The sequence below is a fragment of the Xenopus tropicalis genome, chromosome 10 (assembly GCF_000004195.4).
Source record: "Xenopus tropicalis strain Nigerian chromosome 10, UCB_Xtro_10.0, whole genome shotgun sequence".
NCBI lineage: Eukaryota > Metazoa > Chordata > Amphibia > Anura > Pipidae > Xenopus > Xenopus tropicalis.
Window position 1 is genome coordinate 20,016,314 of NC_030686.2, and position 19,029 is coordinate 20,035,342.

General features: G+C 42.6%; 1 protein-coding gene across 4 annotated transcripts in view; it reads left to right on the plus strand.

The window, feature by feature from the left end:
* slc12a5 (solute carrier family 12 member 5) overlaps positions 1 to 19,029 on the plus strand; it is a 64,221-nt gene that overhangs the window by 20,395 nt on the left and 24,797 nt on the right. For 3 of the 4 annotated variants that reach the window (XM_012952550.2, XM_012952549.3, NM_001078838.2), the window contains exons 2-7: positions 421 to 500; positions 1,105 to 1,236; positions 6,086 to 6,232; positions 13,479 to 13,533; positions 14,951 to 15,081; positions 15,513 to 15,754. In XM_012952550.2, the coding sequence (XP_012808004.1) occupies positions 421 to 500; positions 1,105 to 1,236; positions 6,086 to 6,232; positions 13,479 to 13,533; positions 14,951 to 15,081; positions 15,513 to 15,754 (787 nt within the window). Of the gene's footprint in view, positions 1 to 420; positions 501 to 1,104; positions 1,237 to 6,085; positions 6,233 to 12,857; positions 12,862 to 13,478; positions 13,534 to 14,950; positions 15,082 to 15,512; positions 15,755 to 19,029 lie in introns of those variants that run through there. The other variant, XM_031894159.1, reaches the window with a different exon arrangement.

Genomic DNA, 19,029 nt, shown 5'->3' on the forward strand with positions numbered 1-19,029 from the left:
AGATGAATGTTTATGTATATGTCTGATGCTAACAAGATTTATGAGTTGTATGAGGATAGATACCTAGCGTGATATTAAAATAATAGTGACTTCCTGTACAGTAATATCAAAGTAAGTAATAATGAACTCCATGTTCATATCACTGCCATCCTCATTCAGGCATAGTTTTTGGAATTTGTAGTTTATGTAGGTGAGTACAGTAGTGGCCTTGGCATCCCAACCAAGAAGAGTTTCCAGCTTTGACCAAACACATAGGGACTAATGTAATAAAGCATATCATCTTCTACAAGTCTGGTAGCATATAGCAAACAATCTGCAGGTAGCATTGCCCAGTCAGCTGTTGGATAGAAAACATCTAATTGGTTTCTGAGGGTTACTAGATATAACATATGTCCAACAATGTCTTCTTTTATCCTTCAGGAGATGGAAATCCCAAAGAGAGCTCTCCATTCATTAACAGCTCAGAGATGGACACAGGAAAGAACATGGCTCTATTTGAGGTAACTTGGTCACTGGCTGTCCCATTTTCTGAATTACTTTACCTTAGTTGGCACTCTACAGCAGCCTCTGCAGCTTTTTAATTTATTAATGCTCTTGTAGTTGTCTCCCTTCCTGACACCTCCATTATTTTAATGGTATAAAGGTCCAGTTCTGGATATCTGAAGACCTTATTCAATACCAATAGTTTGTGAAACACAAAAAATGACGCATGACAAAAAAATAGTTATGTGCATCAAAAAATAAAGTGAGTAACAATTTTAAGACGTGTGGCGATTTTTTGCGTCTGTTTTGCGCCAATGGCGATACATCGAAATTTGCCGCAAATCCATGCCTGATGAAAAATGACACTCATCACTAAATATCACCATTTGGTACAAATTGTATATGGTATAAAACTGCCAGGACTACATCATAATCTTTCTGATGATAATTTTTCACCTTAATCCAATATAACATCTATTAAAACTCCTCTGTCAGTCATATCTATATTTTTTCTAACCTCTTGCTCTGAGCTTAGTGCCAAGTATCATTCTAATTTTCTTCATACAATGCCTTTAATTTTCTCTCTCTAAATACTTTCCCACTATCGATTTTGTTGTTCAGGAGGAAATGGACACCAGTCCCATGGTATCCTCACTCCTCAGCGGCTTGGCCAATTACACAAACCTGACACAAGGTGTGAAGGAACACGAGGAAGCAGAGAACAATGAGGGCGGAAAGAAGAAGCCAGTCCAGGTTGAAAAATAGTTTGTTATATATATTTACACCCAGTATTTGCAGTAAAGTGTACATAGCAAATCAGTTTAGTAGAGAAAATACTGTTGCAGTGTTAGCATGCTATAGACCTTTGACATTGTTACCTTTTCTTCTTTAAAGGTATTCTGCCATAGAAAAATATGTGTTTTTTACAAAATGTATCAGCAAATGAGGCATTAAAATCAGTTTTTCAAAAGAGCAAGCAAATTCTTTTTATATTTAATTTTGAAATTTGACAGAGGGTTAAGGTGCCCATACACGTTAAGATCCGCTCGCTTGGTGATGTCGCCAAGCGAGCGGATCTTGTCCCGATATCCCTACCTACGGGTGGGCGATATCGGGAAAATGTAGGCTAATTTGATCTTTTGGCCCTGGGGCCAAACGATCGAATACTATTGGCGGCAATGGCACAGTCGGTTCGGGGACCGCATCAACGAGCCGATGCGGTCCCCAATCCAACTGAATCTTTTAACCTGTCCAATCGATATCTGGCCAATTTCAGGCCAGATATCGGTCGGGTATGGCAGTCGTGTCTGGCCACCTTAAGACATTTTCTTAGTTTCCCAGGTGCCCTCAGTCATGTGACTTGTTGTCACAATCTCCCTGAGGAGACGCTGTGGACTACCTGGAAGTTGGGAGCCTAAAGACTGGGTAACCCAGAGTGTAATCATATACCACTGAACTGATGTCAGAGGCCATGATAATCGGTGAAAGTGAACTTTAATTAACTAAGTGATAAGTAACAGTGCATATAATTGATTATACAGACTTGAACAGTAGAAATCGGCAGGCAGTGACACAATCCAGAATCAGGCCAAGGTCAGGTCAGGCAGCAATCAAAGTTGTGGACAGGCCATGGGTCAGTACTGGGGAATCCAAAGAACAGGACAAGGAGGGGCCAGGAGCGAAGGAACAATGCTGGGGTCATGGTACAGAACCTCGAAGGCAGGAACAAGGACAGGATACAGTGGCAAGATCACAGAAAATAACTCAATGACCAAGCAAGGTGCAATGGTCAGGGACAGGCTTATAAAGGGTCATGATTACGAGATGGGAAACACATGAGAATAACGAGGTGGGCGGAGAAAAGGGAACAGGTAGAGAGAATACAAGGAGCGTGAGAGGAGAATTGGTCAGGGTCAGCCCAAAGTGCCTACAGTGGCCCAGTATTTGAGTCCTGGATGATCCTGACACTTGTGCTGTAATAAATGGTCAATGTGAGACAACTGATGGGAGCAAAAACGCTCCCATGCCCCAAATAGTGGTTGATATGAGAATAACACCTAATACTAAATATCCAAATCTGGCCATGACTCCTTCAGTTTCATTGAGTAGGAGAAACAATAGCTTATCTGAAAGCAGTTCCATTGTGAATGCTGGCTCTTTCTGATAGCTCAGGATGGCCGCTTACACAATACTGTTACAACTAAAAAATACATTTATTGGTTCAGGAATAAACATTTTTAATAGTGGAATTAATTATTTGCAATTTGAGCAGTGTAAATGAGAAATAAAAACTACACCATAAAATCATGATGAAATCCTTTTAATTAAAAATGACTTCCAGACACACTATCACCACATTATTCAGCAGAGTACAAGTTCCCTCCTTTCCTGCATTTAAAAGAGATTATATGGTTCTTTATATCACAAACTCACGGTTTCGCTCTTAAAGTCTACCCCATTTAGGAGCTGAGGAAACTGAATCTTTGACAATAGATCTGTTAAAAACGAAATTTATTTTGAAAATGTTTCAGCTTCTTTTGTGGTTGTGTTGGGAACCAATGGTTAAGTCTTTTTCCTTTCTTTCAAAAAACAGCTGCCCTGTGAATGTTATGGCTGAAATTCTGCTTATCTTAATAAAAGAACATGGAGATCACCCTGTTCCAAAATCCTATCCAAACCAAGTTGTAACTGGTGGATTTGGAGGACTCAGCAAGAATAATAAGCAGAGTGACTGGAATAAAAGATTTAGCAAGGCCAAGGAAACAACTCCATGGCAATTTTAAGATATGTCATTTTGTTAGACAGGATATACTTAGTAACAGTAAATTTGCCAACACTAGGGGGCTGATTTACTTACCCACGAACGGGTCGAAATGAGTCCGATTGCGTTTTTTTCGTAATGATCGGTATTTTGCGATTTTTTCGTATGTTTTGCGATTTTTTCGGATTCTTTACGAATTTTTCGTTACCAATACGATTTTTGCGTAAAAACGCGAGTTTTTCGTAGCCATTACGAAAGTTGCGTAAAATCTGGCGATTTTTCGTAGCATTAAAACTTGCGCAAAAAGTTGCGCTTTTTTCGTAGCGTTAAAACTTACGCGAAACTTTGCACGTTTTAAGTTTTAACGCTACGAAAAATGCGCAACTTTTCGCGTAAGTTTTAACGCTACGAAAAATGCGCAACTTTTTACTCAACTTTCGTAATGGATACGAAAAACTCGCGTTTTTACGCAAAAATCGTATTGGTAACGAAAACTTCGTAAAGAATCCGAAAAAATCGCGAAACATACGAAAAAGTCGCAAAATGTTCGTTTTCAAGTCGGAACTTTTCCAATTCGGGTCGGATTCGTGGGTTAGTAAATCAGCCCCTAGTTGTTATGATTTTTATCTTTTTACCAAAATGTTTCTCATTCTTATGTATTTTAAAGTGGACATGCTATATCTGCTGTCATACTTATGCCCACATCTTATAAGCCCATACCTCCCAACATTTGAAAAGTAGAAGGAGGGACAAAATTGTGTTCAGGCCACGCCCACTTTATGGCCAGTTTTACAAAACCACACCTGAAAAGCATAACACGCACAAAGTGCACCAGAAGACAGACACAGTGGCCCCAATCATTTTATGACATATTGTGGCTTTAAGGATTTCATTATGCACTGTGGCACCTGTATATCATGACAGACATTGGTAGCCAGGGCCCCCTAAACATTGGTAGCCAGGGCCCCCCTAAAACATTGGTAGCCAGGTGTTACGTTTTGCATTGGTGCGAGAGCAGGGACCCCCTAAAACATTGCTAGCCAAGCATCCACCCAACATCTTCCAGCTCCCTCCAAGCATCCTCCAGCTCCCCCCAACATTCACCAACATCCTCCAGCTCCATCCCAGCATCCTCCAGCTCCCCCCAGCATCCACCCAACATCCTCCAGCTCCCCCCCAGCATCAACCCAACATCCTCCAGCTCCATCCCAGCGTCCTCCAGCTCCCCCAGCATCCACCCAACATCCTCCAGCTCCTTCCCAGCATCCTCCAGCTCCCTCCAGCATCAACCCAACATCCTCCAGCTCACCCCAGCATCCACCCAACATCCTCCAGCTCCCTCTCTGCGTCCTTCAGCTCCCCCCAGCATCCTCCAGCTCCCTCCCGGCATCCTCCAGCTCCCCCCAGCATCCACCCAACATCTTCCAGCTCCCTCCCAGCGTCCTCCAGCTCCCCCCAGCATCCACCCAACATCCTCCAGCTCGTTCCCAGCGTCCTCCAGCTCCCTCCAGCATCCACCCAACATCCTCCAGCTCACCCCAGCATCCACCCAACATCCTCCAGCTCCCTCCCAGCGTCCTCCTGCTCCCCCCAGCATCCACCCAACATCCTCCAGCTCCCTCCCAGCGTCCTCCAGCTCCCCCCAGCATCCACCCAACATCCTCCAGCTCCATCCCAGCATCCTCCAGCATCCACCCAACATCCTCCAGCTCCCTCCCAGCATCCTCCCCAACATCCTTCAGCTCCCCTGCAACGTCCTCCCCAGCGTCCCCGTTTCCTGCGGCTCCCTCAGCTCCCACCACCACCCGCCTGCTGTGTCTGGCTCTGTCCCCCGGCTCTTCTTCTCCCTGTGATGTTACACTCATGTCTCTCGCACCGTGAATGCTTAAATGTTAGAATGGAACTGAGCGGTGCAGAAGCTGCAGTGCTCCCGAGAGACGTGAGTGTGATGTCACGGGGTGAAGAGCAGAGAGCAGGGAACTTTAGAAAGCGGGACATTTACAAATCAATCAGCGACTGCGGGACAGGGTGGCAAAATCGGGACTGTCCCGCGTAAAGCGGGACATTTGGGAGGTATGTAAACCGGTTATCTGTTCCTTCTAAGCAACATAAACAGTTTGCAGAATCCAAAGTGTTTTTTAAGTAATTAGAATCACAGATACCCAGGCAGACCATTGCTTTGCCTCCATACACTGGACAATAAGCTACTAACTCAATCTGATAGGGCCAAGTTGGCAGTTAATATTGGTCTGTGTAAGTACAGTTTTATCCAGCCTCATTCTGCATGGCCAGGTTAGTCAAAATGGCGGTTCTTGTATAAAATCTATTGGACTATTTAGGGCTGTATTTATATATAGGCACCTGAGGGCCAGTGCCTACGGCAGCAAGTTTTTTTTTTTTGGGGGGGGGTGTTCCAATGGTGCCTATAGTCTTAAAAAAATATAAAATATGCCCCCAGCCTCCATTGTAGAATTCCTTAGGAAATCCTTTGACTGAGCTGGGAGTTTGGGTGACGGGTAGTCAGGTTGTGCTCCAGAAGTGATAGGTACTGTAGGATACCAGCCAATCAGCAACTAGATGGAACTGACATGGAACTATAATTCATCTTTCCCTCTTTGAAAGCATCATTGCCAAACCACATACTATTATGCATGTTGGAGAGGACCACTATGGCACTGGCAACAAAGCAAGATACCAGATCTATGCAGAGCTCCAATAAAGATGTAATTTCTAATGTTAATCAGGTACCATCTATATTCCACATTGCCCCTCCAGAATGGCTAATTAAAGCTCACTGCACAGTATATGTTTTTGATGAGTGTCCTATTTGTCTGCTTCCAGGCACCCCGGATGGGCACCTTCATGGGGGTCTACCTACCCTGCTTACAAAACATTTTTGGAGTGATCTTATTCCTACGTCTCACCTGGGTGGTCGGCGTTGGCGGCATCATGGAATCTTTCATTATGGTTGTGATGTGCTGCTCTTGTGTGAGTACTGGCCCTAGGCCAAAAATGGCAAAAGAAAAGTGAAATCAATGTATAACACATTGCTAAGCTTGTGCTAATCATCTATTGTTAGGTACTCATCTATAATCTGTTGCAATAGCTGACTAAGTCAGCAGTACAAAGGATTTATACGTTAGTTTAAAGGGCCATGCTGGAAGTTGTAGTTCTGCAACAGCTGAAAAGTTACTGGGTGCTGCCCATAATGCATAACACTGTCCCTAATGAATGGCATAGGGTTATAATTTGCCCTGTTGCTGTTGCTAAACTACAACTTTCTGAATTCAATGGGACCTGTCATTTTTGCAGTGAGTTAGTAACAAATGAACCAATTATAATTGTACCAGTATCCATCCCCTTCAAGCTTCTCTGATTCTCAGGAGATTCAGGGACCTCTAACACAAGAAAAAAAGCCCCCAGCAGGTGTTGTACACGCAGCCCCAGTGTCTGTTTAGGGCCTAAAGGTTGCAATACACAGCAAAGTCACCAGACAAGCGTATCTGGGTCTGATTGGGCCACCCACACTCTAGGCCAAATAGTCCCTATCCAACTATTGACACTAGGGCCAACAAACAGATCATCCATTGGTGCTTACTGAGACCCATTGCACAAGGACCACATCAATTTGTCGATGAGCTCCTCGTCTGATGGAATTTTCAAACCTGACCAATTTCAGACAGATATCAGTTGGGCAGGCCCATCAGTGGGGCCCCATACACAGACAGATAAGCTGTTGACTGAAGAGGCAGAACAAGCAGAATAAAAATTGCCCATGCATGGCCACCTTAAATAGGTATGAACCTCATATTATTTTGACCCTGCAATTGAGGAATACCAACTAAATAAAGAAAAACAAATTGTTTTGCATACTTAAAGAAAATGTATTCCAACTTTCCAACATACAACAGTTGAAACATTTAAATTAGTTTAAGGTTATTTGTGAATTGTTACTGAACGTAGTATCTGTTGGCCCAGTTCTATTTTCTAATCAGCAGAAGTAATTTTCTAATCAGCAGAAGTGTAAGAACACTAAGGGAGGCCCCTTAGTGCTCCTCAATGAAGATCTTGTGCTTGGGGGCACCTCTCTTCATGCACCAGGCCCCATCGCGGCCTCAGCCCCTCCCAAATATGACGTGTGATTTATTGGGGAGCAGGAAGGAGGATTCCTACATGCCCTCGGCTGCCTGTCACATAAATATGATGCTGCCAAACGCAGTAATAGTAAAAAACCCCAGTGTAGCAAGTTCCCTTTCTACCAGCCAAGACTCCAATTCACATAAAGCCTGCGTGCTCCTTTGTAGCTTTCTGGTCACAGGTCATGCAATGCTTTGTCAAAACTGGACTCTTGGCTGGATAGGGTTGCCAGCCTAGCCGGTAAATCACCAGCTAGGGCCAGCACTTTGTAGAGCCCTCTCTACAATGTACTTGCTGGTAAATTTGTAGTGGCCTATAAATTGCTCCCTTCCCTGACCCTCTCTGCTGCCAATCACCCATTAAAACTATGGGCCCACTTCTGCTCCACCTATAACCCTGACCAATCTGCCCATTTACTAGCCCCACCCACCTTTCCCCAACCCAGCTCACCCATTTGCCAAGCCCCCAAATTCCGCCACATCCTGCCTCCCAAACCAAAGGCCGGTATTAGTCACAGAAAAAGGTGGCAACACTATGGCTTGATGAGAGCTACATTGCTTCAGGGGTTAGAACTGGTAACACAGTGATTAGCAAGGGACAGTCAGGCGCTTGTTTTAATACCAATTGCACTTAAAATTAACCCTTAAATTGTTAAGCAATGTGTAACTGAAAATGTGCATAGAATTACATTTTTTTTCATTATGCAAAACCATATTCATTTTTCATAATTTGGGTGGTTTCCATTTAACTTTTAAAGCCATGTTCAAACTGTCCCTTTCTCTGTGTGTGTTCCTAGATAGACACACTTATTTATTTCACACAAAGGTGAAAGAGTATTCTATGCAATGGCACTATGCCAGGCCATCTTCACTGCGTGGTTTTATTTGTCGGAAAGATGCAAAAAAAAAAATGCACTTTGTATATATTTTGTACAATGCACCTTTTTATAGTTTTTTCTGCACCTGTGTGATGGAAGGTGTGATTTCAGATGAGTGGTTAATGACAGAACAAATAGCCGTAGGCCCCCACTAACAGCACACTAATGATCAAAGCATTGTGGTCAGCAGAGTTAACCTTTACATTAACTTTCAGTATACTGCTATTGTCTTTTCTCAATTTTTATTTGCTGCTGAATTGCAGGGATCCCCGACCCAGGCAGTCAGAAAGAAGACATACCGAAGGGCTAGACTCTGCCTGTTGTACTTGTATTGTTATTGCTCATCTTTCTGTTCAACCCCCCTCCAATCGCACTGTGTTCTAACACACAAAAAAAATGTCTGCCTGGTATGGTTTGAGTCCAACAGGCAGTATATTCACCCATAGTGCTATGGATTTTACAGGTGACCAATAAATACTGCCTACTGATTAAATGCTGAGAGTTACAGGACCAGGTTTCAAAGAAAGGCAGACTGCCATTTTCCCAGGCAACTATCTCCTGACAAGCGCTTACACAGGGCAACTGCCCTGCAAGTCAATTAGAGGGCTATCTGGTGCCCTGTTTGGGCTACTTTAAAGGGGATGTTCACCTTCAGACTATAGTCTGAATTTCAAGAGCCCCTGCCAGAAAAAACATTTTTGTCAATTATCCTTATTATTTAAAATGTGTAGTCTTGAAGCTACAGACCAGGATTAGTGCTGCTTTCCTCTGCTTTCTGCTTTGTCTTTGGAAGGGATCTCTGACACCAACTTGCATTCTGCCCTAACAGGAAGTTGAAATTGAACTGGTTACTGGGCATGCCCTCCCTCTCCTACTTCATTTGCATTTCATTGATAGGATAGGCTGAATCTTGCCAGCCAATGGTATTAAATATGCAAATGAAGCAGGACAAGGAAGGCATGTGCAGAACCAGTGAACTTTTTTACTTGGCTGCCTGCCAAGTCCTGGTCTGGGAAATCCCATACAGAGAGAGCAGATCTGTAAGAGTTTTAGCAACGCCGATCCAAAGCTTATATGGTTTGTAGCTTCAAAACTAAGCATTTAAAATAATAAAGACAGTTTACAAAAATGTTTTTCTCACAGGGGCTATTGTCTGAAGGTGAACATAAATTGTCTCTACTTCAACTATGGGTGAATAATCTCCTTCAAATGCTTTCCTACCAGCTAAAATGCAAATTGCAGTGAAACATAAAATGGTGTGCCTCCTATGTTTCCCCACAGGTAATTAGTATTGTGGCCGGTGGAAAGGAAACAAGGGACAATTTGTCTCCTGTGATAGTTAAGATTTATTGTGGGCAACAAAACATCCTCTGTGTCTTTGATCTAAGGTGCTCAAAGCTCCTACAAGTGTCCCATGACTCCATATACCATATAGGTTTTTAATGAAAATTTTTAAATGTATCTCCGAGAAATGGTAAGCCAATTATTATTATTAATTAATCAGCTAAAAGGAAGCTGCATCTTATCATTTCGATTTAACAGGTAATGCAGAACCTTTTAGCGCGCAGACTGGAAATACTGTTTTTCATCTTCCATCCACATGAAATATGCATCATTTTCCAGTGTCTGTGTTTGATAATCTGTGTCAATGTCTCCCTGAGACACTAAATATCCCCCTCCTCGGTTACTTTTACATACCTCACAATACCCATGTGCTTGATATGTCACCTATTATTTTGTCTAGGGCTAATTTACTGTGATTTAAAGGGTCACTACACCTTCAGCTTACAGTGACAGGGGAGTATGGGCCATATGCACACGTAGTTTGATGGTATCTCAGTGTACAGCCTATGAGAAGTCCTAGGAATTGTCCCTGCTATGGCTGGACATGCCCCAAATAAATCAGACCACGCCCAATTTGTAAGAAATTGTAAGTCAATAGCAGGGACTGCCATCCTTTTATAACATGAGCCAACATGTGTTGGAGAGCAACACAAGCATGACAAATGTTTATGGGAGTGGCAAATAAGAGCAATGATATGAGCTATTTGGTAGCCCCTGTGTAGACTGGCAGCCTACAGAGGGCTCTATTTGTCATTACACTGGGTTTTTATGTAACCAAAACTTGCCTCCAAGCCAAAAACTCAAAAATAAGCACCAGTTTTGAGGCCACTGTAAGCAACATCCAAGGGGTTGGTGAGCATGTTTTCCTGAGGTAATGGTTGGGAATCACTGGCCAATAGCAAATTTGCACCAGGGCAGTAATCTATAGTGTAACAAACTCCATCACTTCTGTCTGTGTCTCTGTCTCTGTTACAGTGTCCTTTTCTGCAGATCACATTTATTGGGCATTATACTGTGGGGACCATTATTATCAGGGACCAAAGCCAACCCACTACCATAACACTTTCCACTGTGCTGGTCTCTAAACCTGCACCCATAATGGCTATCGGTTTTGTATGCTTTATCTACTAACCTCTAAAGTTGGGGAACTGGGGTTGGGCAAAAAAACTAAAACCATGGAAAAAATTTGATTTTGAATGTTGATAAATTACACAGATATTATTTTCTGTTAGTATGTCTGTAATTACATCTTGTAACAAAGTGGGACAGTTTACACAGTAACACTATGACTTGTTGGATACACTGCAACATGCTAGTCTATAGCTGTTACCTTAAGTTCCATATTATACATATTTTATATTATACCTTCTGCAAGTGAAAGTACAGTCTGTGATTATGCCCAAAAAAACAGGTGTTCAATTACATATGTGCTATATCCTATATCATCCCACCCTCTTCTGATATGACACCCTCTAAAAACCACACTGTGTTATATTTATCAACTAAAGTTTGCCAAACTAAATTGCTTTTCTCTTGTATGGGATTTTAGGGACATATTTATTAATGGGTAAAAGAGAGTTCACCTTTAGCTAAATGTCCCTATAAGTGCCTTACAAGTAAATAAAGAGTGTCAGAATTTCACTGTGGAGCTCTTTTTTCACACTTTGATAAATATGCCCTATATTTCTTCACATTCCTACCTGATATCAAACTTCTTATTGTATTGTATACTTTTTTTCTGTCTCCATCTGTTACCTGATACCGTATTCCTGTACTGTACCCAGCATATCTGTACCTCTTCCGATAGCCTTTCCTTTAATGGGGCGCTATCAATGTATGACATCACTGTTTTGCCATATAGCCGGAAGTCCAGTCTTTATTTTGTATCCTACCCCCTCTTTGTACTTTGCATCCAGTGTCGGACTGGCCTACCAGGATACCAGGAAAACTCACGGTGGGCCCAGGTGTAAGTGGGCTTTCCTACTCCTGACCATTTGGCCTATTTCTAGTCATTCCCTATTTGTGAATGGGAAGAAAGAGGAGAAACAGATGGAACAATAGATGCTAGCATGTAAATAATAGAAACTAGGAGAATAAATAGTTGGGTGAGGAAAGGAGGAAAAATAGTTTGGAAAGCAGGCCTATGGGCTAAGGTTTTCTGGTGGGCCTGTGGCTTCCCAGTCCAACACTGTTTGCATCAACTCTTTTCCTCACTGATGTAATGTGTGACATCAAATCATCTAACAATGCACTGCAAGACATCCTTTTCTGTTTAGTAATATTAAACCCTTGTACCTTCTGTAAGTTCCTTTTCATCTGGTACCATATTCCCTCATCACTCAATACAACATCCTCTAATTATGTGATGTCATACATCATGACAATCTCTGATACTGTATTGTACCATCATCATTTTCTTGTTTTTTATGGAACCTATGTTGTATACATTTATGCAGTCATGTGGTGTAATATCCTTATCACATCCCCAAGTTGGGTTGTTTCTGTTGTGCTGTACTGTGTGTGGGTATTTTCCAACCTTATGTAAAATCCTCTTTGTATGATGAATGTTGTCCTTTTCTTTCACATTTATTGGGTATTATATAGACTCTTCTTGCATTTTTTTTCATCATCTGACCCTACGTCTATCATTGCCACCAAGCTGGTATTTTACCAGCCTGTCTGGTAAGATACCAGCCAGGGCCAGGGCCAGTTTGTTCAGCCTGTCTCTGATTCTGCCCTCCATCCTGCTCAATACCATTTTCGCACCACCTTCTAGCTGATTTTCCCTCTCCTTTACTAGACTGGGTAGCAGCTCCGCCTCCAAACTTGTCATAGGCCTGCCCCTTTTGGTCCTCCTTCCACTTCTATGTCATCAGCCGTTAAGGGGCCCACAAAAAGGTGGCAACCCTATCCACAAATAAATCCAAAAATGGCAAAACACGGTGAATCCATGCCTGCCAAATAATTTCGCTCATTACTAGTTGTTCTTATTGTACGATGAAAAAGGTATTTTTTGTGACAACACATCTCTAGCGTCCTTGTTGTAACAGAGAGTACGTCCTGTGTTTGGAATAAGTAATAAGATGTGATGCAACAAATTCTATTTACTGATTCTGCCCGACATCTGCCATATCATGTGTTTATGTGCAGTTCCTACCATATGTCCTGATATTGTATGTTCACTCTTTCTTACAATATCAATATAATTCCCATGGTTCGCATGCGTCATGTATTTGTGTGCTGATTCATCTGCTCTTGTGTGTCTGCTGTTTTTTTGGAAGCTGTCTGATATCATGGCCATTGTACTGGACCTTATTTGGTGTCAAATCCTCCGACTTGTGATTGGTTTCACATCCTTTGCTTGCACTGCAACTGATATCATACCTTCTGATTGTGCACTGCATCCAATATCACCACACCTTCCACTGCATCTGAAATCATATCCTTTGGTCATGCGCTGCATTTGGTATTACATCATCTGAGCGTGCACCGCATTGGATATAACATGCCGAGTGCACTGCTGCCCCAGGTGCCATTGTACAACCATGCACTGCATTAAGTATCACTTGCTTTGCATCTCAGATCACCCCTTTCTGAGTGTGCAGAGCATTCAACATGTGCTCTGCATTTGATATCATTTACTCCCACTATGCACTGCACAAAATACTTTTTTCACATTGCACTGCATTTGACATCTTCACCCCGCCATGCACTGTACCGGAGACAATTTCATGGTGCACTGCTTCTGATATCCTCCCATGATGCGTTGCGTCTCATGTCCCTCCTCCCCTCTATGATGCACTGCTCCTTTCATCATCTCCCTCCCATTATGCGTTGGGCACAAGCTCATTGCGCCTCCCTGTGTTTGCTCTGCAGACCATGCTGACTGCTATCTCAATGAGCGCCATCGCTACCAATGGAGTTGTGCCAGGTAGGGGGATGCAGGGGAGATGCAGTGCGTGGGGGAAGAGGGGAGGGGGTGAAGAGTGCCACTGGATGCAGACACAGTGTGTGTTTGTGTATGTGTGTATGGGGGGGAACCTACTAACTTGACATAAACAGCAGACACTGTGTGTGGGTGGGGGATACTTTGAATAATTTAGATAAAGTTTTTAAGAATTGGCTATGGTAACTGGAATTTATAAATTCAAAAAGCATTGATGTATCAAGAGAGAAAGTGTATCGCCCTGTGAGATGTAGGGGTTCAAGGACCAGTGATACACTGCAAACTGTATTGACATGGTTTGAGATGCAGTACAGTGTATAACATGTTCAGGTAACTACCAAAGTAAAGGATAAAGGAGTTTGGTTTTTTTTTCTCCTCTCTTCTTCTGAAGTCTGTGATCGGCATTTGCAGCCAACAGTTTCTTTGGTTTTGCCTTGCATGTCCAAGCAAGACAGAGTTGTCTCCTTAGGAAACAGAGCCTATACCCAGACCCCGAGACCATGACTTCTCAATTCCCCATACCTAGACCCCCAGACCATCGCTCCTCCATTCCCCATACCTAGACCCCCCAGACCATCACTCCTCCATTCCCCATACCTAGATCCCCCAGACCATCACTCCTCCATTCCCCATATCTAGACCCCCAGACCATCGCTCCCCTATTCCCCATACCTAGACCCCCAGACCATCACTTCTCCATTCCCCATACCTAGACCCCCAGACCATCACTCCTTCATTCCTCATACATAGAGGGTCAACAATGATATAAATAGTCAATAGTAAAGTAAGCCAAACATGATAAATAGTCAATAGTGAAGTAAGTATTGATAAATAGTCAATAGTGAAGTAAGCCAAACATTTTGCTTCAGTTCAGATCTTAAATGAATGTATGCTCCATGGAAGGTCAAACCACTTCTGCAGTTGGTAACAGATGGTAGAAGAAGTGTCACCTGCGACTAGCTGCTCTTCTTGTCTCATAACCAAAACACCTCTGCATTCCAGAATCACTAGGTTAAGCTGATGAAGCATGGATGTCACTCCATCCAAATGTGCTCCAGAAACCTGTCCTATAACCTACATAATCCTGTAGCCACAGTAGCTTCTATACTGGATTGCTTAACCTGCCCAGAACCCTAATTCATAAGATATGAATTAGTTCAGTGACTTTTGACCTACTCCTGTGTGAATGACCTGATTATAACCTATTCCCTTTATTTTGGCAGTTACCTGCATGGTACTAGGAGCAGTGGCACGTGGGGGCAGTGGTATTAGGATGCAGTGCATAAATAACTAGAGCAGTGCAGTGGTATAAGGTGCAGTGCAGTTGCAAGAGGTGCAGTGTTAATCGGATATACAGTGCATTTTTGCAGCGAATGCCTCTGAGACATCTGTCTGTCTATAGCTGGTGGATCATATTACATGATCTCTCGATCGCTTGGGCCGGAGTTTGGAGGAGCTGTGGGACTTTGCTTTTATCTTGGAACCACATTTGCAGGTGCCATGTACATCCTGGGAACCATAGAGATCCTGCTGGTAAGCTATACTATAACTATCTGCACACCCTTAGCTATAAATCCATATGCTCAGCTGCACATACACATATAATGATATATACATAAAGACACCTCTGATAGACAGAGAATACAAATATACTGAACTACATTTGCCTAAAAACATGTGCATTGTTCCATGCATAATAAGTAGGCAACACTAATAATCTGAATATCTGTACACAAATGTTGGATCTAACTGTACAAGCAACACGCTGAACAGATAATTGGTTGTTAATTAGATTAGGCAGTATGTAGATTATCTATGTCCTGTCTTAAATGGGTTAAGGCACTGAAAACTGTTTTACCCCACACTCCCATGGTGCTTACCCCCTCATATAAACCAACTAAACCCCTATTTTATTTACAGGCTTTACAGAACCTGCAGTTGCTAATTTCCTTCTCCTCTTGCAGACTTATCTCTTCCCTGGCATGGCTATCTTTATCGCTCAGGAAGCTAGGGAGGAACCTGCAGCATTGCTCAACAATATGCGTGTTTATGGCACATGTGTGCTCACCTGCATGGCCATTGTAGTTTTTGTAGGAGTTAAATATGTGAATAAGTTTGCCCTGGTTTTCCTGGGCTGTGTCATCTTGTCCATCATCGCAATATACGCCGGGGTAATCAAGTCCGCTTTCGACCCTCCAGATTTTCCGTAAGTTTAAAGTTACAAGCTATGGAATATTGTTATATACACAAATATTGTCACAGCTGAGTAACCAAGAGGAGTCAATGAGAAATTAGGTTTTACAGTTCCAGTGCAATTAGTAAAATGTAAGGCAGGAGTCCCTAACCTTTCTTACTCGTGAGCCACAGTCAAATGTAAAAAAGACTTGGAGAGCAATACAAGCATCATGAAAGTTCATGGAGGTTCCAAATAAAGGCTAAGATTGTCTATTAGGCAGCCTCTATGCACAGTATCAGAAGGCTTTATTTGGTAGTAAATCTTATTTTATTCAACCAAACCTTGCCACCAAGTCAGGAATTCAAAAACAACTATGTGGGTTGGGGGCACTGAGAGAAACATCCAAGGTGTTGATGAGCAACATGTTGCTCACAAGCCACTCGTTGGGGATCACTGATATGGTAGGTAACACCTTGATCCTGACCTAGGGCTCATCTTGGCCATGACTTGCAAATAATGAAAGGAACATTTTGGAAGGAGGATTTAGTGGATTTACTTTAAGAATCTCATTTACAGAATCTAAGGGGATAGCTTAAAGCACCTTTTTGGGCCATAGCATTAATTTGATATGGGCTCCAGTAAAATCTAGTTAAACCACTATAGAGGCCAAATAATCCTGGTGCTTATCAACTTTTCCTCCACAGGAACAGATTTTCCAATTTGGATGAAGATGTTGGGGTTAAACAGCAGGCATGATGGGGCAAGCTGACGCTTAAGAGAACCCTGGGGGGAAGCAATAGAGTGAGGAGGAGCAGATTTTAGTAATCGTGGATTCAGTTATTAAAAAGGTGAATAGGGATCTCTTGCCACCCTACCAGCCGAACTGTCAATGTTTGCCTGGTATTGGAGTTCGGAATATTGTAGAGCGTATTGTCCTAAAAATAGGTTTAGAAACCTAGCTGAAGGTGAAGAGTTTCCAGGTACTTATCTCAGAGATAAAAGAAAATTAATACCATACTTACCTGAATTTTCGTTTCCTGGCCATCTTCCCGTCAACATGAAAAACACCTACGGTTTAATCTCCTGCTGCTTCCCAGCCTGGAAAGAAGAAATGGATAATTTTCAAATCTATACAGCCTAATTATATAGTCACATCTGGGCAGGCATTTTGAGGGGGAAGATCGCCAGGAAATGAAATTTCGGTAAGTATGGTATTAATTTTGTCTCTTCCTTCCATCAACATGAAAAACACTGATGGGTTATACCCAAGCAATCAAAGAAGATGAGGGAGAATCATGCTTAAAGTTTATTCACAAAACAGGAAGAAAAAGAACTGATTGCCCAAAAAGGGCTTGAGATGATGACCTCATATCCAATCCGTAATGTTTAATAAATGTATTGAGGTAACCAAGTTGCTACTGTGCAGATTGCCTCTGATGACACTACTGCCTTCACTGCCCAAGAGGCTGCTAGACCACGTGTAGAATGTGCCTTAAAGGAAAAAGAAAGTTAAAAACTAAGTAAGCTTTATCAGAAAGATCTATGTAAATACAGCCATAAGCACTCACAGAAATGCTGCACTGACTTCTCTGTAAAAAGATTAGTTGTTTCTGTTTTCCTCTGCCACAGACACGCAGCTTTCAGCTTTCTCCTCTAACCTGCTCCCCCCTCCCTCAAGAATGCTAAGAACTCACTCCCCCCCATTAGGAATGTGGATATGAGCCAATCAGCAGGAAGCTGACTCATAGTCTTACTAACTGAGCATGTTCAGTTGGTCTGCATGTCTGTGCAGGAGTGAGGCATTATGGGAACTTTCTTTACACAGCTCAGCATTTTTTCTTCCAGTCTGGCTTCAGATCTTCTGAACAGGTGAAATATGAGGAGACTTAAGGGCACTATTGAGACAACTGAAGGCATGCCTGCAGCTTGAGATTAACTCTTTACTAGCCTTTCCTTCTCCTTTAACTCCCTCAGGTGGAGGACTGCTCTATCCCCAATATGCTTTTGATATGGTCTTGACTATCCAAAAACTTAAAGTAGCCTTGAAAGCTTCCTCTCCTTCTCTCTTTCCAACTGGAATAACAAACAGCATTCTGGACTTTCTAAAACTCCCTGTCCTATTGATGTAAGCCTCCAAACATCTATTGACATCCAATGTTGAATATTTCTCTTGTTAAGATGTCGGAGGATCAAAACATGGTAGAAAAAAAAGTTAATTGATGTTGACCACCTAAGACAGGAAGCCTAGAATTGGCCTAAGAACTACATTCTTCTCATGGAAGACAGTGTAGGGAGGATCCACCGAAAGAGCTTTTCAGCTCACATATCCATCTAGCCGATGTGAGGGCTACAAGAAAAAAAGGTTTCAAGGTAAGTAACCACAAGAAAACTCACTCCAGCGGTTCAAAAGGTGAGGCAGAGATGGACTTCAGCACCAGTGGAAGATCCCATGTTGGACAACAGACTTAGGCCAAATTCTGAGAACTGCTTGAAGAATCTCTCTATTTGTGGATCCCTAAACCACCTCTTCTCCAAGATTGCAGATAATGCTGAGACGTGGCCCTTCAGGATACTAAGGCTTAATCCCTTCTGAAGCACCTCTAAAAGGAATTCCAGAACATCTGCCACCAAGGGTGTTAAGGGATTAAGAAGTCTTCCTGAAGCCCAAGAAGAAAAGGTCTTTCAGACCTTTTATGTTCGTATTATTCTTTGAAGCCTTAATTAGGGTCTTATTAACTGGATCCGAACAACCATACTCTTTCAAAATCTTCCTTTCAACCTCCAGGCCATCAACCTCAAGGTCACCAAATTTGGATGTTCCCAAGACTCCTAATATTATTGAAACCAGAGGAAACACATAAGCAAACAGTCTCTCCCAATCTTGGGAGAAGGCATCCACCACTACAGTTCCTGGACAAAGGGCTCTGGAGAAAAATACCGGAAGTTTGGCATTCTGGTCTGTTGCCATCTAGTGCCCACTCTATAATTGGAGTAGTCTCTCTGAGCAGAGTCCTGCTCCTTGTTCTGCCTTGGCCCCCGATATATGCCGCAGCATTGTCCATCCTGATTTTCACTGATTGTCCTGAGCTCCAGGACAGTGGATGCGACTTCAGAAAGATTTTCCTGCCAGCTGGAGATCTTAGGAGGAGAGCTCCCCAACCTAATCCTGGGACATCCATGAATACATCTATCCATGCTGGTTCTTCAAGAGGAAATCTCTTCCAGAGGTTGCAGGAAACTGTCCACCAAGTTAGATGTTTTTTGCAGTCTCTGGTGATCTAAATCGTCTGTGACCAATTCTGACC